This window comes from Lissotriton vulgaris, chromosome 4_1 (assembly GCF_964263255.1).
Source record: "Lissotriton vulgaris chromosome 4_1, aLisVul1.2, whole genome shotgun sequence".
NCBI classification, from domain to species: Eukaryota; Metazoa; Chordata; class Amphibia; order Caudata; family Salamandridae; genus Lissotriton; species Lissotriton vulgaris.
The window spans coordinates 1725927117-1725952527 of NC_141691.1; the positions used below are offsets into that span (position 1 = coordinate 1725927117).

General features: G+C 46.6%; 1 protein-coding gene across 1 annotated transcript in view; it reads left to right on the forward strand.

The window, feature by feature from the left end:
* Positions 1-285: 285 nt before the first annotated feature.
* The window catches only part of CCNE2 (cyclin E2), a 34847-nt gene continuing 9721 nt past the window's right edge, over positions 286-25411 (forward strand). The window contains exons 1-10 of the mRNA XM_086966020.1: positions 286-339; positions 1229-1266; positions 1346-1433; positions 1521-1580; positions 2849-3003; positions 4218-4353; positions 5067-5213; positions 10415-10510; positions 12295-12429; positions 13501-13612. Coding sequence (XP_086822146.1) covers positions 1253-1266; positions 1346-1433; positions 1521-1580; positions 2849-3003; positions 4218-4353; positions 5067-5213; positions 10415-10510; positions 12295-12429; positions 13501-13612 — 943 coding nt within the window. The 5' untranslated portion in view covers positions 286-339; positions 1229-1252. The remainder of the gene's footprint in view (positions 340-1228; positions 1267-1345; positions 1434-1520; positions 1581-2848; positions 3004-4217; positions 4354-5066; positions 5214-10414; positions 10511-12294; positions 12430-13500; positions 13613-25411) is intronic.

The window sequence follows — 25411 nt, forward strand, 5'->3', positions numbered from 1 at the left end:
ATGTCCCATTTGTATTATTTAGTATATAAATTAATAACACTAAATGTGTATCGTGGGGCTCTTTGACGCCCCACTGGGATGTGTCCGCGCTTTACATAACAAAAACCTCCCAAAAATAAATAAAATATTCCTGAGAGTGTCTTCCCCAGTTCGGCGGGTCTCTGTTGTCCTGGCTCGGGAGGTCTTTATTTCTGGGGGCGGGCTCCCGCTCAGGGGTCTCCTGTGTCTGAGTTGAGGTGCAGAGCCGGTGGCGGGTCGCGCATGCGCAGCGGCAGCCGCCGCTCTGAATATAAGAGCTTGGCGCCAGCAGCAGCTGACATCCACCCAGAACTTCTTGTGGTGAGTAGCTGCCGGACCCTGAGCAGAGACAGGACCCCCTCGCTGGGCAGCCAGCCCCCCAGCACACACAGGCTCGCCCCCGGCCGTAGAATCTTCTTCAGAGAGGGACAGGCAGTGAGCGACGACATCGCGCCGCGAGTGTGAGGAAGGGGTCGGAGTACTTGCACCCCATCTTTGAAGATATGGTGGCCATTGGCGGGACAGGACCCCCCAGCACATTTTTTTCTGCTACAGTAGGCTACCCCTGCACGAGGATTATGATCGGAAAACAGGACGTCTTTCCCCGGCTTTTCCAACCCTAGCACCGGCATTAGCTGCTGTACAGGGATCTCTGGCCCCCGGTGGGGTCTCCGTGCCCCCCACCTACCCTCGGTTAAAGATCGGATAATTTGAGGAAACCTCAAGCCGGACGCGGGCATTCGGGCGCGGGAGCCGTCTTTACCGCCCGTAGCGATTTGGCGCGGAACGCATTCTTCCCTCTTAAATTCAAACATCCGAAAGCCGGGGTGTCCCCCCGGGATGCAGGATACATGATAAAGGGCAGTCCCTGTGTTCTGGGGTTCTTCTTCGTGCAGGGGAGACTTGTGTGTTCGCATCTCGAGGGACAAGGGCTGCAATGACAGCAGCTGCCATCTGCACCAACTACTCATTCATTAGCACACTGGCACGGTTTACACAAGGGAGACTTCTGCTTGAAACCTCCTCGCATATGGCTGCATTAGACCATTCATTCTTTGCGATGCGCGGTTTTCAGTAACCGCTCTAAAGGTGCTCTTTTGTCCCCCAATTGCGCGCCTATACAGGGTGGGGGTGCTTTTCCTTTGGGTTGATTTGTCTTCCAGCCTAGTAGTCATAATTCTGACGTTCAATCGCTTGCTTTCTTTTACAGGAGACCTGAAAGACACCAAGCAGGATGTCCAGACGCAGGTGAGCTCTCGTACCTATGTCTTATTCACTGTCCCGTCATTGTGTGATGCTCCTGGCCTGACTTGTTTGTACTCTGCAGTGATCGCTTGCAAGCAAGAAACCCTAAGCTGGAGATGGACGAGGAGAATGCTCTGTCTGTGCTGCGCCCCAAGAAGAGAAAAACCGAGGTAAAGACCTGCAGTGGGACATGTGGCGGGAGTTAGCCTTTAATGCATGTGCCGGACAAGGTTTAACATACTGTCTTCCCCTTTCAGGATTCGAATGGGAAATACGACAACCACCACAAGATTAAAAAGCAACAGTACGAGATCCAGGTAAGTGCCAATGTGAGAGTGCTTAGATGTCTGATGCTGGTGTAGAGTTGACATGTGTGTGAGGACGCTTCCGACTACTCTGAATATATTGCTTTGCTGTATACACTGCCCTTATGGCAGCCTGGCCTGCCAAGCGCCATAGTCGATCCCATGTCCTGGCGTAAGAGGGGTTGACCCCCAGCGCGGGTGCAGAACAGCTGCTTCCCTGCCTGAGCTCCTGCTGATCTTGGCGCGCGCGCCTTCTCGCGTTCCTATCTGCCGCGTATTCCGTGGCTTACTTAATGTTTGCATCTCCAAGCGACCTGCTCTTCCCGAGTGTGGCCCTCAAGTAGTTTGCGAAGAAAGCTATTTCCGGGCAGAGAATGGACTGCATCTCTCATGGGGGCAGCCGCGGCATCCCGCCATGTGGCGGAGACATTCTTTTGCGTCCGATTAGAAATGTAATCTAGCGCCCAATGTCTTCCTTGCTGCTAGACTGGCTTTAACCACTTGGCTGTTACCGAGGACCTCCCTGCAGAGCTTAGGTGCTTCGTGTTCCTTGGTAACACCATCCAGAATATAATCAGCAATTTGCGGGAACAAACTGGTGGCGCCGCTAGTTTCTTGCATTCGCATTTCCCCCATGCAGGTTGTCCACCCTCTTTCCCGATCTTTGGTCGCTGCTCTCGAAGCTCTTATTTACCACGGATGCAGCAGCTCGGTTTCAGCTGGGAGACTTCCATAGAGCACTTTTGAAAGTCCCGGGGAAAATTCCACGTGACTCAGTCCAGCCAATAGGCGCGCAGCTGACTGTACACAGTGTCACTGTAAACTTCCGCTTCGGAGGAGGAACAGGAAGAGGTGTCTCCTTTCACACTGAGCCGGAATACAGTGGGACCCATCGATATCAGACCCTGGATTCATTCACTGAACTTACTCAAGGACGCCACAGTTTTTACTGCGAGCATTGTCCGAGTGGTCACGCACCTTGCGGAGTCACTGGGTTTCTGCAAATAAAGATCCACTACAATGCAGATTTTATTAGCACTTTTGTTTTTATAATAAACTGTTCCTCATTGGGAAATGGCGCTGCGTAGGTCGTCCTAGCTTCAATTTTTAGTTGGAATATGTGCCAATAGAGTGTATATCGGACATAGAGCCGTGAAGCGCATACTTCCATATGTCTGCAGAGGAATGCGCCTACCTGAGCTGTTACAGGCTGTTAATTGCGCCATGTTTTGCAAGCGAGCAGCGTCGAACCAACATGGTGATATTTGTTTTCTCTGCAGAGCTGCTGGTCCCCCCTGATATCCGGAGGCGTTAGCCCCTGCATCTTAATTGAAACTCCGCACAAAGACATGGGTATTACCAGTGATCTGTCCAGCTTCACGCAGTACCGGTTTAAAAACATCTTCATAACGCCTTCCCCGCTGCCCAGCCTCAGGCAAGTTCTAATTGGTTTATTCATGTTATTTCAGCTTTTTTTTTTTTTACAGATTATAGAAACGTGGGGTGGGCAGTCAACAGCTAATCGGCGCTGTCTATTTTATATACTGTCTTATTTGTGTAATTGTACCTGTGGTTCGCCGCTGTTCTCAAAATTCTGGGAAGATTTATAGTAGGAAGATATGCATACACTAACCTCCTATGTATTGTAAGAAAACAACCCATAAATGCCCTGGCTTAAAAAGGGAATTAAATGCACATCAGCAACTGGTGGCAGTGCTAACGCCAAACCCCCCTCAAGTACCCTTCCTTTGTCAAACAAAAGGTCACGTTCGCGCCCCTTCCCTGGAGTGAAGTGTCCCCACCCTCTCTCTGCATACCAAAAGGCAGGCATGGGAAATGGCGGGATTAGGTGCTAAGAAACCCATCAAGCGCATACCTGCAACCTCTCCCGTTGGCGCCCTCCGCTGTGCTTCCACTTTAACGCACCCGTCCCTCCCCCAGTCCTGGCACTTGGAAGCACGTCGTCCCATTCATGTAAATAGACATAAACACGTCTTGCCCTCGCAACCACACAAAACGACTTGGGGCATTGATTAGGAATTGTATTCCCTGGAGCTCCTATAGTACAGGAGGTGTGCAATTTTATCACATGCGACTAGTGATGTCCCAACTAGAATAATACTCAAATTACAGACACATTTGTACCAGGGTTGCAAGCAAGCGTGTATGTATCGGACTAGTCTTTCTACTTAACGGTTTCACACCAGTGTAGGCTATTCGCCACACTTAAATGCAAAGCTAAGATTTGCAAAGTCCAGAAAACCCCATCATTTACTAGGTAGTATTGAGCATTATTTGGCCGACAAAACAACAGATAATTGTATACATATGACACTTTCCAGCTCCCTAAAAAGCCACTGGTGTCAAAGCAGACGTTTTCTATATCACCTCCTGGGATATTCGGTTTTTAGCCTCTGGGTCACTGCCATGTAAAATTTGTAAATAGGGGACTTGATAGCAGTATTTTTTTGTTGTTTCAAAAACAGTTTAGTCCCATCATTATCTGTGTCTTTCCAGGCGAAGCCTGAATTGAATGCTAATGAGGAATGTGCACCCTGGGCGGTCTAAAAGATTAATATAGTTTTGCTGTTGTAGAACAATGGGGTCGAAAAATAGGCATTAAGTTTTACGCACTCTTTACTTTTGTAGCTGGGGAAGCTCAAAAGATGTCTGGCGCAAAATGGTGAACAAGGAGACCAGATATGTCCATGACAAACATTGGCTGCTGCAGCATCCAACGCTGAAACCAAACATGAGAGCGATACTACTGGACTGGCTCTTTGAGGTTTGTTTTGGGGCTTCATTATACACTACTAAGAGGTCTGTTTTTCATCCCAATTGTAAAAGGGGTTCTTGTATAATTTATAAATCTCACTAGCGCATAAAACCATGTGCTCTACAGACACATCTGGTAGCAGAAAAACATGGAACTTTAAAGGAGGAGGGGTGGTTGGAGGAACTTTCTTAATTGATAGTGTATAAGTAATACTCCAGTATTTAAGAACTGGCTTGGCCAGTTGTGAGATAAGGTAATGTTAGAGGAAGAGTGGAGTTGACATGGTAATCTAGAAGATGGGCGCCAGAGTAGGGATCCCTGAGCCTCTGAAGACCATGCTTTCAAAATCAAACCTGGAATGGATGGGCAGCCTTCGTGGGTGGAGATGAGTAGAATATTTTACGACCCAACGTGCATGGCATTGTTAGATATCAATTCAAAATAAGCAAATCTATCCGTAAGTAGACTAATTAAGTGTAGAAAAAATTTAGAATGGATCAGACCAAGAAGAGGGATTTGGTGGCATCAAAAGCCAGAGGTTGATTTACAATATTGTATAATTGGTAACAAGAGGTGAAAGAAGTTTAAGCAGGAAACTAATAAAAGGTTCCAATGCAATTTAAAGATTGTGTGGTTTGCTCACTATTTTGGACAAGTTGCTTTGTATTGCCTGTGAAAATGTAATATATTATAATTTAATATATATATTTTTTCAATTTTAGGTGTGTGAAGTTTACACTCTGCACAGGGACACATTCTACCTAGCTCAAGATTTCTTTGACAGATTCATGGTCACACAAAGTGATATCCACAAAAACATGCTTCAACTTATTGGGATCTCTGCGTTGTTCATTGCAGCCAAGCTTGAGGTAGGTCAAACAGTTTACATATTCTGGTATTCAGTCACTCTAAAACGTTGACCATTAGTAATCGTTCCGAAACCTCTATGTGGAAAGTTGCATATGCACTACAGTCCTTGCCGCAGGGGACAGTGAAGCTATTTCTGAAATGGCAGTGCATGAGTAAGTGTTGATACTAAACCAACTTACCCAATGTCTTCACAGCACCCTAAAAAGGCTATTGTGACTTCAAACTGGGTTTTGTGAGTGCTTCTTTCAAAGTTTTTATCAAGATAAAGGGACTCCGGCACACTAAGATCCAGCTTACTTGGTCCAGATCAGTAGTCGGGGGGTTATACAGTTCCTATTAAGATGTGTAATTCTACTTGGGTCAGGCAGGCTCTAAAGAGTCTAGTGTGTGTGCCCTCTGACACCTAGATAGGTGTCATACTTCAGAGTCAGTCGGTGATAATACAAGACTCACGCAATTTGGCATATTTAACATTACACTCGCACCCAATTACTACATCAATCTACACTGAGACTCCCACACCTATCCTTCACAGGCAGCTTATTAAAAGATTATGGATGCCCATCGGGCATTGTAGCGCCGACCTCATGTGGAGCAAAAGCCCAATGGCGAAGCATGACACATAACTAGGTGTTTCAGGGTATTAGTTCCAAAAGATTTGCGCTCCCTGCTGACTTCTTATAACTTTTCTGACCTCAGTAGAGCTACACATCCTAATAGGAACTGCATACCCACAGCACCATTGCTTCTTCCTGTGACCACGGAACATCAAATAACTAGAGATCTGTTACAGATGCAATACTCATCATGGTTGTGCAGGAGGAGCACAAAATGTCTCATAAAAGGTGTCAGTGAGCACAAACATTGGTAATGCCAATTGGTGTAGGCTTGGCATTAAAATTGTATGGAGTTGATGGGTAAAGTGGGTTTCAGCACGCCACCAAGTTTCAGCGACAGGCTGGTCATTGTGCCTCAGCTCTCTGGGTAAGGCTGATCCAAAATATTTGGGCTCCTCCAGCGTCCTACTTGCTACTGACACCCTTAACTCCCCCGCCTACCACCAATGCCCTCACCCATAACACCAACTTCCTCCCTACCTCATCCACACCCCTCCCGTCCAAAACCTCTCGCCTCCCTAACCCCATCCCGCACACCAACACAACGCAGACCTGCTCGAACACCAGCCCTCCCTCCCACCTGCACACGAATTTCCTGGTCAGCCATTCACCCCTGACTGCCACTCCCACCCCCACCACCTACCCTACGATGGAATACATCACGGCCACCCTCACTCAGATCAAAGAAGACATTCACGCCATCAAAGAACTACTCTCCATACACCGCCCACCCACCTCCACCCCCCCTCCCAACTTGTCTCCTACTCCGCTGGCGGACTCCCACCCTCATCACGCCCCACACCAGGCGTCAATCCCTGCTCATAGGCGCAGCAACTGCCCTCGTCCCCCGCATCGCCCCTGCAACCCCTCACACATCTACACCTCCCCGCCAAACTTGTCCCCCACCCCTCCGACTAACTCTCGCACTCAGCTATCCCCCAATCTGACATCAATCCCAGCTCTTAATCGCAACAACCGCCCTCGCCGCACCCACAACTCTTCCTCTGACCTCGACACACTCACCCTTCTCCGCTCCTATGACCCAGCCCCCCAAACTCACACAAGCACCCCACACCGCAACATTCCCACGATACACCCAAATCCCCTTAGACCACCCACACTAAACAGCAGGTTCTCCATCCCCAATAACCTTAGAAAAGTCCCTCTCTCGCTAGAACCAACTAACACCCTCTACACACCCCGTCTCAAATGCACTCTTCTCAAGTGCAGATCAGCCACGAAACATTCAGCAGCCATTGCTGAGCTCCTCTTATCGCGGGACCTTGACCTAATCATCCTGACTGAAACGTGGCTAACTGAAGCTTCGACACCCATAATGGACATTCTGGTTCCTCCCAAATACCACATTATCAGGCTCGACAGAACAGGCCAAATAGGTGGTGGAATCGCATGCATCTACAGGAAAAACCTCTGTTCAGAAAGTCAATTCCACATCCCTACCATCCCCAACATCCTGGGAATACATCTGCCTCGACATTATTAGTGAGGGCAGACCGATATGTTCTCTTCACAGCATTTACCACCCACCCAGGGGCAACCTCACCTTTTCCCAACAAATCATGGATATGATCTCAACCAATTCCGGACGGCAGCTCACCCAAATATACCTTGGTGACTTCAACCTCCACTGGAATGACCGCAACGACGCGGTGGTAAATAGTCTTAAAAATTTCCTCGGTGCCCTTAACCTCACCCAAATATGCGACAGCCCGACCCACGAGAAAGGTTCTTCCATCGATCTGATTATCTCCAAAGAGGACTCTATCCAACTCGAATCCATCCAACCCTGTGACTGGTCAGATCATCATATTATCACATTCTTTATCAACGAAAAAGTCAAAGTCAACCCGGTGCAACTCTCCAAGCCTAAAGTCTGGAAAAGAGACTCGTAAAAGCTCAACCCAGGCTCTTTGCCCCCTAACAGTTGCAATCTCCTACTCCCACCTGCAGGCGCCACGGACGTCCAAACTCTGACTGACCACTATCTCAACGCTATGACCTCTATAATTAATGAGGCTGCACCTATGCAGCTAAAAAGAGTCTCTACTAAAATCTCCAAACCATGGTACGACGGGAGTCTCAACGAGGATAGAAGAGACATGCGAATGGCAGAACGGACCTGGAGATCAGCTCCCTCCGCAATGCACCTAAAAGATCTGAAGAAAAAGAGAAACGCCTACTTCAGGAAAATAAAACGCTCAAAATCGGACTTCTTCAGCCTCCAACTTGACCAAGCAAAAAACCGCCCGAGAAAACTGTTTGAGCTAATCAAGTCACAATCCAAGGAGCAACCACAACCACTCAACACTGGGCGTGAGGCACCCTCCTGTGAAGACTTCGCTGATTTCTTTATCCAAAAAACTGACAAAATAAAAAGCGATCTCCCCCTTGACGCAAGCCTCTACTCCAAACCCCAATGCCTAGCACCCACTGAACCAAAAAACAAGGCTACATGGTCAACCTTTGGCACATACTCGGAAGAAGAAATTGCAAATTACTCAGCACCCTGAAACCATCCAATCACCTCACGGACCCCCTCCCTGCCTTCGCAGTAAAAGACTTTACCCCTTTGCTTCTCCCTCTCTGGACTAAAATCATCAACAGCTCTCTCCAACAAGGAAGCATACCTGACTCCCTCAAAGTTGGTCAGGTCACACCTCTACTAAAGAAACCAACAGCCGACCCCTCTGATCTCAACAATTACCATCCCATCACCAATATCCCCACTCTCGCCAAACTGCTGGAAAAATGCGCCCAACTACAATTGACTAAACGCATTGAGCAATTCGATCTCCTCAACCCTCACCAGTCAGGCTTCCGAGCAGGACACAGCACAGAAACTGCTATGACTCACATAATTGACGACGCACTTCAAATGCTAGACCAAAACGACACCTGCCTCCTCATCCTTCTTGATCTCTCCTCAGCATTCGACACCGTTAAACATGAGAATCTACTAGAATTACTAAACACAATAATGGGCTTATCTGGAACTGTCCTCAAATGGTTCACTTCCTTTCTTCACAACAGGTCGCAGAAATTCAAGAGCAACAACCTGATGTCCTCGCCAATACCTGTAACGCTAGGCGTCCCCCAAGGATCCTCTCTATCCCCAACTTTGTTCAACCTAGTCATGGAACCTCTCACCACCTTGCTACAAGCATCCAATGTACACTTCCACATGTACGCCGATGACACCCAACTTTACCTCAAATTACAATCACCCAATGACATCCTGCTCCTGAACTCAACGATCAGATGCACCCAATCCTGGCTTGCCGACAATCACCTCAAACTCGATGCCCTGAAAACAGAGTTCCTTCTGATCTCACCTCCAGCGAAGATATCCACCACTCAACACTGGCTTAAACTCCTGACCGCACTCAATGTCCAACCCACCATCGTGGACTCAGCAAAATCTTTAGGCATAACACTCGACACCAATCTCAACATGCAGCAACATATCAGCAAGGCAACAAAGGGAGCGAACTTCCAGATCAATACTATGAGGAAACTTAAACCCTACCTCCCAGCCAAAGACTTCCAAACTGCAGTACAAGCACTAGTCATCCCACGAATTGAATACGGCAGCACCGCCCTCTGCGGACTCCCCCTAACTACAACCGCACCACTAAAAGCTTCTCTAAATGCTGCAGCGAGACTCATCACTGGGTCAAAAAAGCACTCCCACATTACCCCTGACTTGAAATCCCTGAATTGGCTGCCTTTTGAAGCCAGAATACATCTGAAAATCGCCTGCATGGCACACAAGGCGGTACACCTAAACTCACCCGGCTAACTTGCTCAGAAATTGACAATCTCTGGGGGAATCAGAAACACGAGAGGCACAAACAATCTTCTGCTGAAACCTCGAAGATTCCGGAAGGAAAAAACATACAAGCGCTCCTTCTCAGGAATGGCGCCTAGGATTTGGAACTCACTCCCGCCCGAAACCAGGCTTATCTCCTCCACTACACTCTTTAAAAAAGAAGTAAAAGCTATCCTCATGGCTAAATACACTTGAACTACTATCTTGAACCCTATTAACACCCTGCACCGATTTGTACTACATGCTTGACCCCTTTACTTATTTGTATGAGTTGTCTTATTACCCACACGATTGGCTTTGCAGTCACCTATTTGTACTGTGTGATCTATTGATTTACTTGTTTGACTATGTTCCCTCATGTACCCTTCTATGTAAAGCGCTCTGATATCTGCGAAGATCTTGTTCGCGTTATATAAAACTTTTAAAATAAATAAATACTGAGGATGCTAGAAGGGTGCATTGATGTCCCCACAAGAAGATACATTGACCAGCAGCAGTGAGGCAGGTCACAATAAACTGAGTGTGTTTCAGGGAGATTTACATTAAAACATGCCACACCCTTCCATTGGTATTACAAATCACTTCTAGTAGTTGACACTTACAAGGGTGGAGGTGAAATTAAAGGATCAGAATTCCATCTTGCTAGGGCCACCAAAATCTCTGCTGTAGGTCTGCGTACTCTTGATGTTGCTTGCTTGTTTTTAACGTGCACAATACCTTTAAACCCCTGCAGGAAATCTACCCTCCTAAACTGCAGGAGTTTGCATACGTCACAGATGGTGCGTGCAGCGAAGAGGATATCCTAACAATGGAGCTCATCATATTAAAGGTAACACATACCCCAATATTTATATCCAAATTTATCCAAGCTTGCTCTCCTTTAACATATTGTTTCCAACTTTGGAGCTAAAGCGTAAAGCCTGCCAAAGTGTAAGCACTAATAAGTGCAATGCAATGCAGGGCAGTGCAGTTCAACAAAGAGCAGCACTGTGTAAAGGGAGAACACAGCGGCCCCATTGGTCCAGCTCCCATAGTATTCCCAGACAGGCCAGTGAGTCAATAATAGGGTGATAATCCAGAAGGAAAAAGGAAATCAAACGGTGGGTGCAATCGACTTGAAGTGGCAGGCAGTGGCAACTGAAAACAAACTAACTAGAAGAAAAGGAACAATAGAGTTCACTCCGACTGATCTTTGCTGGTCCATTATCCGCTTATTGATCACAGATCTACAGTACTTCCCACCTATCCTGCACACACTTGGATCCCAAGGTGAGCACTTGTGAGAGAAAAAGGCAACACAAGGAGTTTGCAAGACATCTTGGTTATACGAGCCAGGAAGGGCTTTCAAAAGTGTTCCTATGGCAGTGACACAGCACTGGAAAGTGTCAGTGAAAGAGAGTAATTGTCTAATAGCAGTAGCAGTATTCTAGATCTAAGAAGGAAACGTCATAGGAAAGAAAATATGTGATGCTAGTTAGATTGTATGGCAAAATAAGGAGTATATATCTATATCTCCAATCAAAATTGTTACAATAGAAACGTGCTCTCAGGAGAAAAGCTCAGCAAACTCCAATCAATAGTAAGGGGAATTATAACATTTCATAACGTAGGGTTATGGCATTTAATAAATCCCCTTACTATTGATTGGAGTTTGCTGAACCTTTGTCCTGAGAGTTTGCTGAACCTTTGTCCTGAGAGCACGTTTCTAGCGTAACAATTTTGATTAGATTTGCATACCGGTCTATCTCTGCCAGAACCACGGGCTCAGGTTTTCGAAGGGAGTTAGGTTTTCTTGAAGGGGATATATATATATATATATATATATATATATATATGTGAAAAGGGCGTGAGACGAAACCCGCCCTGTTTTTGTGGACCCTGTAAAAAACCTACAGAGTCCTTTCACCATCCACAAGTGTGATTTCTTCATTTGGTTAGTGTGTGTGTGTGTGTGTGTGTATGTATATGTGTATATATATATATATATATATATATATATTTTGAATAGAAGTTAATATACTCTATATTTACGTTAAAATATTTTGGTTGTGGAGATACATCCATATTTTGGCTCTATGATATTTAAATCTTTCTATTAGTGGATTACAGCAAGTTATGTATGAATGTTACTTTACTAACCTGAAGACTTTTTTGGGAGGGCTGACATTGTGGGATGTGTAGGAAACTGGGCTTCTAAACCGTATACTTTTTAATTTGTGCAGACTGCTGCAGGTGGGGTTAAGAGTTCAGATACCTACTTGTATCGATTGCATCCTAAATGAAACCGACCAGTTTATCCTGTTGCAGTGCCCGACGCTTCGATTTGTTTTCCATGGGGATAATCTGCACAACACGTCTTTAATCTTAAATCTGTGATATTCATTCTCTTCTACTAAGCCTTTCAAATACCTTTTAACCCCATACAATGGACTTCCTTGGTCACACTACCTTATCGTAATTCCAGTCACTTTGCTAATGTCTTGTTTCTGAGGTGTGATTTGATCATGAGTTGCATGCAGATGGAACTGATGCAAAAGTGTACACCATTAATTTTAGGATTGAAAGGTTTGCATTTTTTTTTAAAAACCTTTGAACTATTTTGTTTGGCCTTAGGCTTTAAAATGGGAACTGTGTCCTGTGAGCATAATTTCGTGGCTGAATCTGTATCTTCAAGTGGACTCGCTTAAGGAATTTCCAAAAGTACTCCAACCTCAGTATTCTCAGGAGAAATTCATACAGATCGCACAGGTAAGGATTTCCTGTTTTTAAAGAACTTTGACTTTTTTTTTTTTGGTATTTATATCTTTGATATATAACATGGTCTTACGTATTTTTCGGTACATTTTCTTTAAGCACATGCAACAGACAATAAGGTCACTTAAATTTTTGATAAAAAAATGTAAGGTAGTATCCCTTGATTTGTGGGAACGGTGCACATGTATGAAACAGAACAAGGCACGGACAATGAGTATCCTAAATTGAAAATATAAATGGGCCAATATTCCTATTGAAATTTATATTTTTTAAATATTTTCGTGCATTAAATAAAATGTTAAATTTTTATTTGATGAAGGCTTCTGTATTTTTTGCAGTTTAAATAATAAAAAAGGACTAGGCTGGGGTCAAACGCTTCTAGCAATAACTCAATAGGGTCCCCAAATTCCAATGTTAAGTAGGGGTCCCCAGAAGTCAAAAGGTAAAAAACCAACTGGTTTAAAGCATGGCAATGCATTATAATCCACGATTAAAGATTTTCCACTAATAAAAGCAATGTCACGGAACAGAAAAATCAGATGTGTAGCTAGTTAGCTAAAATTGTGTATACCCATTAAAATAAAACAAGTTCTCGCTCTTCCCCAAGTGACTGGAGAGTAGAATGTCCACCTACTACTCAAAGGGGTGTATCAGCGAGCATTTGGGCACATTAGTGGGCTCTCCCAAAGCCATTCACCTGCTACATAATGCATCAGCAGATTCACAAAACCGTAGATGATGCTGTTTGCCAAATTATGAGAAACTGGCATGTGATTTACTTCATGGGCTCCATTTGTCAGAATGTCGAGAAGCATCAATCATTAGAAAGTAAAGATCACTTGAGTACCAATACCTTTCTATACTGGCACAAAACAAGTATCTAGATTTTAATATAATTAGTGAAGAAGCATAAGTGGGTTGATCGATAGTGTCTACAGCGAGTAGACTGAATAGCACACAGTAGTTTTTGAGAGCTATGTATCGCAGAACCACTTGTAGCATGACTTGGCTGACAAACTTGTCTTGCAAACCATTTAATTCAATGAATCTGTATTTCTCTTCCAGCTTTTAGATTTATGCATTCTGGATATAGAGTCATTGCAGTTTTCGTACAGGATATTGGCAGCATCCGCACTGTTCCACTATACTTCAGCTGAAGTTGTCAAAAAAGCAACAGGTAAATAATTCAATAGTATTAATTGTGTGTTGCAAGATACCCATGGGGTCTCTTTGAGTTTTGGAGAGTGTTACTTGGCATAAGTAAATTCTAGAAAATGTTTGGAGGAATGGAATGCAGCTGAAGGCCAGGGCACAAAAATTAATAGCGCCCTAGTAACATGGTATGTGCGTTTTCATGCAAACCAAGTGATCTTTGTTCATGTGTTGATTTTACCATTGCCGTTTGTATTACCAGGCTGCACAAGACAGTACAATAGTGAGCTACCAGTTTTTAGGTCTCTTGTTTGGCAGCGCATGTGCTGCATGCGCTGTCTCAGCAAGACTAAAGTAATCTGTATATTGGCTTCACCTCCGTGTAATTTCTCCTGCCCCTCGTGATTAGTTTAAGTTTGGCATTGCTGTTGTGTTCTTGATTTTTGTTGGCCCTATTGTCACTTCCGTGTAGTCCAGAGGCAGCGGCGCCTAACTACAGTTTTCCTCCACTTTGCTCGCACTTAATCACATGCAGTGTGCCATCTGTTTTTTATCCCTGACGGACGTCTCAGTCCCTGCCGGCAAATGCAAGCGCTGGTTGTGGCCCCCCTCCTCTTGTTTAACTGTGGCGTAGATCTTGCAAAGTTTAGGCTGTCTGGAGCGGACTAAAACAAGCCGTTATCTCATAACGATTATCAGGCCGAGCCAGCTCATTTCACGAGTAGACTAGAATTTTGCCGGGAGTGTTTTTTTTTTTTTTTTTGTGGTGAGGTGGAGGGCGAGTGCAATGGCCTTGTCTTGTGCATGTACCAAGCTGCATGCACTAACATTTAACTTTCATGCCTTTGCACCGGGTGGGATGGTCACTCGCACAGAGCCACAAGAGGACAGTGAGGTGGAGGGCGAGTGCCACAGCCGTGTCTTATGCATGTACCGAGCTGCATGCACTAACCTTTAACTTTCACGCCTTTGCACTGGGTGGGACGGTCACAAGCACAGAGCCACGAGAGGAAATTTCCATGCGCAAACTTTAGATAAAGCACCAGTTCACCGATGTCTGTGTATTATCTTTTTACTGTAGTTGAGTCGCAGAGACGTGCTGGTAAAATGTCTGCATCCTGTGGCGCATGAGCAAGGCTGGTGGTTGTGGACAGCAGGTTCCGAAGGCAGTAGTTCTTGGCACTGGCGTGCTTACTGTGTATAAGCAGTGTGTTGTGGCTGCTTTCATAACATAGCTAGTAGTGTCTTAGGTCTTTGTTCACAACTATATTGGCATTAACCTGTAGTCTCAATTCTCGAAGGATTAAGTTATACCAATCAAATCTAGATTTTCCAAAATGCAGAGAAATTAATTAATCCCATTAATTTATGGATTTGTACTAATGAGAAGCCCGGAAATTAGTGTAGCATGCAACGGTATAAATGAATACTGCTGTAATGTAAACGCACATTCTCCGAATTAAAAAAGTACTATGAAAAATATATACCGTGGTATTCCTATGTCTTTCTCCTTACGTTTACAGACCACTCAATATCACGGTTGCTTGTCATCAGGACTCATCAATTGCATAATGGGGGCTCTGTGCACAAAAAAGTTATATTTATCCTCTGCGATACACAACTATGTAGTGCCTCAGTAGTGCTAGTCAGTGCTTAATTGGAGTATCTGGTTGCCGATGTAACCCACCTGAATTTACTTTTGGGCATCTGCAATTATTTTTCCTCAGCAGACTTTGACCTGGCAAGAGACAAAAAAAGAACAGGATAGGAAGGAGAATGCAAATGCTACTTACCAGTATGCATCTGTTCTTGGCATGTAGGGCTGCTGACATTCATATCTGTGCATAGATCACCGCCTAGTGTTGGGTCCGGATGATTGCACATTGTTGTCCTGGAAGAGTCTTCGAAGTATCACGAGATAGGTGGCTCCTCCCCTGGACTACAGTGCGCATGGGCATCGACTCCATCCCCAGATTGTTTTTAGCCATTGTGGCCGAGATGGAGTGAACTTTGTGAGTGATGACCATGGCATGAAATGCATGTAAACACTGCAGCTGCTACAGGCGCCGGGGAGGAGGGCGGGCGATATGAATGTCAGCAGCCCTACATGCCAAGAACAGATGCATACTGGTAAGTAGCATTTGCATTTCGAGGCATGTGGGCTGCTGAATTCATATCTGTGCATAGAATACATAGCAGTCCCTCCATTAGCGGCGGCCGCCCGTGCCATCTGCAGCAGTTTGGAAAAGTGTCTTGAAAACAGCCTGCCCTACAGCTGCCTGCTGTTTAGAGTGCACGTCTACACAGTAATGCTTTGTAAATGTATGTGTGGTAGACCATGTGGCTGCTCTACATATGTCCTCTAAGGGAATGTTTCCAAGGAAGGCCATAGAGGCCCCCAACTTTCTGGTGGAGTGGGCTCTTGGTGGAATTGTAAGAGTGCGTTTAGCTTTTGCGTAACAGATCTGAATACATTTCACGATCCATCTAGCAATACCAGCCTTGGAAATAGCGTTACCTTTGTGGTGTGACGCAAAGGCAACAAAAAGCTGCTTAGTCTTTCTAAAATCCTTGGTCCTGTCAATGTAATACATTAGGGCCCTCTTGACGTCAAGGGTGTGGAGCATCCGCTCCGCCAGTGACTTAGGATTTTGAAAAAACACTGGCAACTCAATTCTTTGGTTTATGTGGAATTGAGACACAACCTTGGGTAGAAATTTGGGGTTAGTGCGGAGCACTACCCTGTTAGCATGAACCTGGAAGAATGGCTCCTGGATAGTGAGGGCTTGCAGCTCACTAACTCTCCGTAGCGAAGTAATTGCTACTAGGAAAGCCACCTTCCAAGTCAAGAACTGAAGTTCGCAGGAATGTAGTGGCTCAAAGGGAGGACCCATCAGTCTTGTAAGAACCACATTGAGGTTCCATTCCGGAGCTGGAGGGGTCCGTGGTGGAATGACCCTTTTGAGTCCTTCCAGAAAAGCCTTGATAGCAGGCACCTTGAAAAGTGAAAGGTGCTGCCTATTTTGGAGATATGCGGCCATCGCAGACAGGTGAATGCGGATGGAAGTATATGCCAAATTACACTGGTACAGATGAAACAGGTAACAGATGATGTTCTGAATGGAAGCATCTAGTGGATTGATGTTGTGGTTTGCACAGTAAATGACAAACCGCTTCCACTTGGCCGCATAACAGGCTCTAGTAGTGGGCTTTCTTGCCTCCCGAATGATGTCCATGCAATTCGGAGGAAGGTTAAGGTTGCCAAACTCTAAGACTTCAGGAGCCAGATCGCCAGGTTGAGCTGTTGCGGATCTGGGTGCTGAATGTCGCCATGGCTCTGCGTCAGAAGGCTGGGTGTGAGACGAAGCCTTTGATGCAGTACCACGGACAGTTCCAGAAACGTGGTGTACCATGGTTGGCGAGCCCACGTTGGAGCAACCAGGATGAGGGTCATTGAGTGCTGCCTGAGCTTGCGTGCCACCAGCGGTATCAGGGGTGCTGGGGGAAAAGCGTACGCAAATTTGCCTGACCAGTTCATCCATATCGCATTGCCCTGCGATTGCGGGTGTGGGAACCTGGCGGCGAAGCTTTGGCACTTTGCGTTCTCCCTTGTGGCGAACAGGTCTATTTCTGGATGACCCCATGTCTGAAAGTACGGCTGGAGTACTGATGGATGTATCTCCCACTCGTGCATTTGGTGGCTGTGCCTGCTGAGCAGGTCCGCCATCTGGTTGTCCTTGCCTGGGAGGTGTTCTGCCATGAGGAAGATGTTCCTCTGAATGGCCCACTTCCACATGCTCTGAGCCAAATGAGACAGCTGTGGAGAGTGTGTCCCTCCCTGTTTCTGAATGTAGTACATGGCCGTCATGATGTCCGTCCGGATCAACACGACCTTGTTGCACAGATGTACTTTGAACGCCTTTAAGGCCATGAAGATTGCCATCAGTTCCAACACATTGATGTGCATCTTCCTCTGCTGTAGTGTCCATAGTCCCTGCACTGTGTAGTGGAGTACATGCGCTCCCCAACCTTGGAGAGAAGCGTCCGTCGTCAGGATAATCTGTGGCACAGGCTCCTGGAACGGTCGGCCCTTGCAAAGGTTTTGTGGGTTCCACCAATGCAGAGAGTTGTATGCCCGACCGCTCACCAACACTAGGTCTTTTAATTGGCCATGAGCCTGGGTCCACTGACGTGCTAAGCACTCTTGAAGCGGACGCATATGTAGTCTCGCGTGCGGGACAATGGAGATGCAGGAGGCCATCATGCCTATCAACTGCATGAACACTCGCGCTGGAAGTGAGTGTTGAGGTCTGAATTTCTGAATCAGCGATAGAATGTTGTTGATCCTCCCTGAATTTGGCTGCGCCGTAGCCGCCAGAGTGTTTATGGTCGCGCCCAGATACTGCCGTATGTGAGCGGGCTGGAGATGGGACTTTGGGTAATTCAGTGAGAATCCCAGATCGTGCAGAAGGTGAATGGTTTGGGACACGTGGTCGGCGCACTGTTCGTGCGACTTTGCTTGAATGAGCCAGTCGTCCAGATAGGGGTATACGTGTACGTTCTGACGTCTTAGGTGCGCCGCCACTGTCGCCAGGCACTTTGTGAAGACCCTGGGTGCCGTGGTGACCCCAAAGGGCAGAACCTTGAACTGGTAGTGCTGGTTTTGAATGGTGAACCTCAGATACTTTCTGTGTGAAGGATGCAGGGGAATGTGAAAATATGCATCCTTGAGGTCCAGAGTTGCCAGGAAGTCCCCTTGCTGAAGCAGTGGGAGAACCTGTTGCAGAGTAAGCATATGAAAATGCTCTGACAGAATGTACGTGTTGAGCGGTCTGAGGTCTAAAATGGGTCTGAGTGATCCGTCCTTCGGGATTAGAAAGTACAGGGAGTAAACCCCTGTTCCCCTTTCTTGCAGTGGAACGAGCTCGATTGCCCCTTTTTGCAGCATGACTTGAACTTCCTGCTGCAACAAGTGCAAGTGCTCGCCGGACATAGGACGGGTTTTTGGAGGTATGTTTGGTGGGATGGAAGTGAGTTCCAGACAATAACCGTACTGAATAAGAGATTTGACCCACCTGTCCGTGGTGATGGACCTCCACACGGGCAGGAACTGCTGGAGTCTCCCCCCCGACCGGTGTTGTGTGGTCCGGGGGCAGTGACAAGGCGTCACTGTTTGTTGGCGGTGGAGGACCTGGAGCTGTTATTTCCACGTCCTCTGCCCTTGACGTTGTTGCCACGGTATCCACCCCTACCCTTGTTGGTATATGAGGATTGGGTGTTAGATTTATAGAATTGTGTGGACTGTGACGCTTGCCCCCTTGAGGTGCCTCTGTTATTGGAGCGGCGAAAGGAACCACCCCGAAACTGCTGGGACTGAAGGGCACCCATAGATTTAGCAGTGTCAGTGTCCTTTTTCATTTTTTCAAGTGTGGCATCCACTTCAGGTCCAAACAGGTGGTCTGGATTCACTGTTTGGTTGAGGATGGTAGTCTGGATGTCCGGTTTAAAGCCTGATATCCTGAGCCATGCATGCCGGCACAGCAGAACACTAGTATTTATTGCTCGTGAGGCGGTATCAGCCACATCTAGAGCACATTTGATGGAGGCATTAGTAATAAGTTTTCCCTCCTGAATCAGCATTTCAGCGCCCTCCTTATACTGATCTGGCAAGTGCTGTAGAAGTGTTTCTAGGGTGTCATAGTGTGCCCTATCGTAGCGTGCAAGTAGCGCCTGCGTGTTTGATATGCGCCATATATTGTCTGCCTGCGCAGCAATACGTTTCCCTGATGCCTCAAACACCTTTGATTCTTTGTCAGGGGGAGGAGCATCACCCGTGGTCTGTGAGTTGGCTCGTTTACGTGCGTTGGAGACCACCAAAGAGTCCAGTGGCAACTGTCCCTTGATGTACGTTGGGTCAGTGGGCGCTGCCTTGTATTTTTTGTCAATGCGAGGATTGATGACTCTTGCCCGGGTGGGCTCCTTGAAAACCTCTGGCGCATGCTTTAGCACACCCTTAAGCATTGGCAATGTTTTGACGGTCTTTTCAGCCACTGAGAAAGTGTCAAAAAGAAAATTGACATCCACTGGGTCAGCATGGAGGTCGACGTCATGATTGGCTGCAGCTCTTTCAATTAATGCGTTGAAGGCTGCAGAGTCCTCCGTTGGGGAAGTTTTTGCAGCAAAAAGCTGCGGCTCGTGTCCTGACTGAGGGTCCTCGGGGTCGCCCCCGGCAGACCATGGCTCATGCACATCCTCTGGGTCAGAGTATGCTGGATAATTATACTCGTCCTCCTCGTCTCCGTCACCTTCCCCAGCGTTAGAGTGAGTGGGTGAGAGGTCCAGACCCTGTGGAGATGCCGGCTCCATAGGGGCAGACGCACCCGCAGAGTCCAACTTATGTTTAAGGGGAATGTGGAAATGCCCCAACGCAGGTTCCGGGGTGATTTTCCTTTTGAGGAGAGAGAGCTTGCCTGTGTTGGCGTCGATGATGACCTCTCAGCGCTCCTAGTTTGCCAGTGGTTGATGCTGTGGCTTCCGCACCACCAATGATGCCTTCGGCGTTGAAACCAGTTTTAAGGGCACCCCGGCCCCATGTTTCGGCGCGAAAGCCTTCGGCGCCGTTCTTGGCGGTAGCGTGAAGTGAATCGGCGTCTGCGCCTTTGGCGGCTTCTGCGGAGGCTTGTGCGGCACGTTGTCCTTTGGCTCGGTCGCCGCGGCCTCCTCTCGAATCCGCTGAAGGGACTCCGTGACCTTCTTTGTGAGGGATGGGGAGGGCCGGATCGGCTCAAGCGAGTCCTCCGAATCCGGATTTGGGTCGGCGACCAAAGCAGCCGTCTTCGGAGCCGACGCGGCACCTCCCTTTGCTTTCTCGACTGGGATCGGTGCAGTCATCGACTTGGGGTCGTCCTGACGCTTCTTTGAGGCCTTCTTATGGTCATCTGCCTTCTTGGCGTCGACGCGACTCTTTAGAGCGTCGACCAGCTTCGACACCGCCGCGTCAGGCGTCTTCGCCTTAGGCTTCGACACCGTGGTCTTCGGATCGGCCATTTTGGCGTGGCTCTTGAGCTAGACGGCCATCTTGGATTTCTTCGGCGCCGAGGCCTCTGGCGCCTTTGATCCAACCAGTGCGACTTGCACTTTCGGTTTCGACCCTGATGGTGTTGACCCCGATGGCTTCACTTTCGGTTTCTGGACCGGGAGTGGCGCATCACCAATGTCCGTGGCCGGGCCAGGAGGCGGGGCCGTGGGACGAGTATTAAGGTCTTGGGTAAGGCCCGAAGGCGATCCCTCGACCTGGGCCTTATGATGGGGTTTGACCCCGGAGTCAGTCTGAGGATGCTCCTCCTCCGAGCTATCCTCCACGGTGGCAATGGCCCCGACGTTGTCCCCTACCTTCTCGACGACTTCCTCGAACTCTTCGTCTCCCGCGTCGTAGTCTTCCTCGCCCTCCGACGCCGGGTTAGAGTCCGAAACATTTTGGATGGTGTCGTCTTCAACATCCTCTTCAAAGATGTTCGCTGGTGGGGGTGCCGAACTCTGGGCCTGCAGTCTTGCGGCCCGGCGGAGCTTGAGTCTTCTTCGACCGGAACTTGGAGCAGGCCATACACTTGGCCTCGTCGTGGTCCGGCGACAAGCACTTGTTGCACACCGGGTGTACGTCGATGTGCGGGTACTTTGAGGCACACACTGGGCACCTCTTAAATGGACTGCGTTCCATGTTGAAGTAGTCTGGAGCGTCGTGTAGGCCCGTCCGCGCCGACAGCACGCGGAAGGGCAGCAGTAGATCGGAGCCGATAAATAAGCAACCCGACCGATAACAATACCGACGCGAGATCCTAAAGACCTTTTGGTCTCAAGCAAAGAAACTTAAAAAACTATCGGTTCCGACAGAGGGAACCGAAACACATCCGAACCCAATGGCGGAAAAAAACAATCTGGGGATGGAGTCGATGCCCATGCGCACTGTAGTCCAGGGGAGGAGCCACCTATCTCGTGATACTTCGAAGACTCTTCCAGGACAACAATGTGCAATCATCCGGACCCAACACTAGGCGGCGATCTATGCACAGATATGAATTCAGCAGCCCACATGCCTCGAACCTAAAAAATACAGTGGCAGTGGGAGAAAGCAGCGACTAAATAGAATGTGTATGAGTGAGTTTGAGGGTAGTGTCTGATGATGGATTGCAGATGCATGAGGGGGAATCTAGGCTATGCAGCCTTGGTATTCAGTACCAAGACCTTCTGCAACGCCAGCTTCTGAGCAAACGTGTGGGCCCGGCCCTTATTATTTTACAAATTAAGCACCGATGCTACTGCATTTAAAGTTATGTCAAGCATGCCATAGGCAGATTGATGAATGAGTTCATATCTGAAAAGAAATATTCGAGTGGGCATTGTTCGATCCCTTGCATCTTCACTGATCACCTCAATGAATGGCTTTCTTAAAAGATTTTATATGAAATATCACCAATTTGTCGTTAAATTATAAACCTGTCTAAACATGGCCAAGTATGATCTGTACGGTTAAAACAAGGTCATATTCAGAGTGTATTAAAAACATGAAAAGCTGTGTACCGCACGAGGCCAAAGCAAGTTCTACAAGTTTGGTTACTTCTGAGTCACAATGAAATCAGCAATACACGATGAAGCCAGAAAGTCCGTTTCCTTTTCTTTCTGAAATACAGAATCTGAGTGTACACCAGAGTACAGTTGCTCTATCAAACGTACTTTCAGATAATCAAATGCAGATTACACTATATCAAATGTAGATTTAAATCCACAAAGATCATTAGAATCGTAATCTCACCAATAAATAAGAGCTGAGGCCAATGAAGGAAGAACTGATGCATACAGAATAAGCAGGGCATTGCAGAAGAGTCAATTAGTTGTTTTTATTTCACTGACCAAGGGAATGCTTTGATTACCCCAGACTGTGTGACTATACCAGATACACGCTTCCGCTTGTTTATACGTTTTAAGTGACTTTGCTTAGATACACCTTTGGCTGCCTATTATTCAAAACTAGTACATTAAGGACAATTATCTTGATTTGATTCTGCAAATAAAATGTTGTGGCTAAGGATTAAGAACTCTGAGATGGAGCCACGTGCGGGATTTTCTAAAGGTTGTTACCCAGCTTGAAGTAAAATAGAACAGTGATGGCACCTCTTAGTTGGAGTAGCTAAAACAGACTTTTATGTCCTCTTCTGTCTTGACTTTGATATTTTATGTTTGCTTATTGACCCCACAAAAAATGTCTGCAAGCTACCACGTCCACATAAATTTTGTTTGGGCAAGAAGTTATACCGTTAGGTAATACGTTTAGGAACTTTGTTAGATTTGGATTTTTGATTAGTTTGAGTTTCTCAAATAGAAAGATTTGGCTTTTACACTGTTTAAGGTCATTAATCTGGACTGTGACTTTTTGGATTGCTGTGAGGGTGGTGCTCCTAAGACTTAAAGTTGGAAGAGGTCCCACCCATTTAAATTTTCAGAGCTGTTGATAATAAAGGCAATTTTAATTTTATATTTAGTTATTTCCAATCTCCTTTACTGTGTTTTTTCTTGCAAGAAGGCCTCATTAAGCAATAGCACCATTAATGTTTGTGTGTGAGACCGAAATGGATTTTGGGCCTTTTTTTTGTTCGCTAAATGTCAGGTTGTTTTTGGGGGGTCACTCGGTGCTTTAAATGGCCAAGTACTCTCCGATACCAAGTATCTACACCTCTTTAATATGAATGGGAGAGTACCTGCAATTCTCAGCACTTGCTCAATACTTTTGAGAGCGTACCTGCACTCATGAGTAGTAAACAGGTACTGTGGGGGTAGTGAGTACCAGCAAATCTATATTTCCATTTAAAGCACTGGCCGCCATAATCCAGCGAGTCTTAAAGGGAAGGTTCAAATCTCTAGTGTAGAGTGAAAAGTTTCTGCTGCAATATGTATTTAGATCTTTCTTGACCCATTTGGATTTTGGGAATGTCAGCGCTGTGTTTTTCAGAACCAAGACTTTCAGGTCCGGCAGTGTACCACACACGTTTCTAGATGTAAGAGGCTAACATCTGATCGCTCCTTTTAGAAAGAGGTTCAAGCACTTTGAAATGATCAGATTAAAACAGCAGGGTATTCTTCTCCATGGGTCCCCCAAATCAACCTTGAACTGTGCCCTAGACGCTGGAACTCAGACCAAAAACGCCCTTTGTTCTTATTGTTCTAGTCCTTTTTAGGTCTCACCTCGCTATCGCGTAAGCAATGCTATGCGAGATTTAGTAAAAGAAGAATTTACAAGAACCTACCATGGCCATATTTATTTTACTCGCTTTTGAACTGAAAAGATAACCACCAGGGGCAGTGGTGGAGGAATATTGGTTCCACCCCAACCCTTACAGTATGCTGATTTTTATCAGTGCTTGTTCTTTCAGTGCGCGCAACCCGGTGGCTATAGTGCGAGCGTGGGGGTTGTTTACCTAGAGAGCAGCCGAGGATTACATGAAGGCTGGCCGCAATGTAAATGTATGTTTCATTATCCTTCCCTGAGCTAGTGAACAGAAGTTTGGATTTCCAAAAGATTCTTGGCATTTTATTCTTGCCATTTTATAAGAAATAAAATCAAGGCGTCCTACAAAATGCTAATAGGTTTTGCACCGATGATACCGCACCGAGGCAGCTCTGTGACGTGCAGGAGGCCGTGTTTGTGAAGCCAGAAAAAGGCCCTATCATCAGTTTGTATGAACTTTTTATGAGTTAAAACGTTCAGGTTTAATGGTTATGCTGTGATATAACCACACGCAAAACCACACGTAACCACTCTGTCAGTGCACACATTCAACAGACACCATCAGTCACCAGTGCACGCTTTCACCGGGCACTAACACCACCAGCGCACGCTTCCACCAGGCACACACACCACCAGCCGTCAGTGCACGCTTCCACCAGACACACACACCACCAGCCATCCATGCACACATCAATTGTTAACGCATTCACAATTAACTATTTTAGCAATTGCAGTATGGAACACTTTACTTTTACACATATTCATCTATAGCGCAGCATGCCACCATTGCTACAAAAATAAATACACATTTTTTGGCCTAGTTTATAGACTTTTGTTGCAATTGGTGTTGCAATATTTAGCAATGCCAATAGCTCAAACTTAATTAATGTGAGACCTATTGCATTGCAAATGTTTGCTGTTTTTAGGCGTGACAGGATATTTGCCAAAAAATGGTGATTGAGGATTTATTGATAGTACACTTATCGTCAAATCTTAGCTTGTTACAACATTTCACAAATACCCTTTCATTTATTGTTGCCTATAAAACCTAGGGCTTGGAGCACATTTCTTACATACATTGTGTCCTATCTTTGACGGATTACAATGGAGTGTGGGTTAGGAAGGGGCAGAAACCCCCCATCTCATATCCCCTAGGTTACAAGGAGTACGGATTACAAATTTTCAATGCTATGCAGCTGCTTGGGAAATGAGGGATACATGGCGTTGGGGGGGGGGGGGGGGGGTCTCTGTATGCATTAGGGCTCAGAGGATCCCTTCTACCCCACTCTCAATATGTGAGCTGCGACAAGCAGACACTTGGGAGAAATGATGGTCGCCAGTGCCGGTGCTTGTGGCACTGAACGTAGGGCTCAAAACATATGCGAGTACTTCACAGTGGTGTAGCAGGTGGGGGTGGGGTGCGGTCTGCCCCAGACGGCATGAGTTTTTGGGGCGGTGGTCTCCCTTTACGCTCTTACCTGTGGCCGTCGCAGGAATTGCCGGCACAACAACCCCCGCTCTTGCATGCGAGCGGCAAATGCAGGG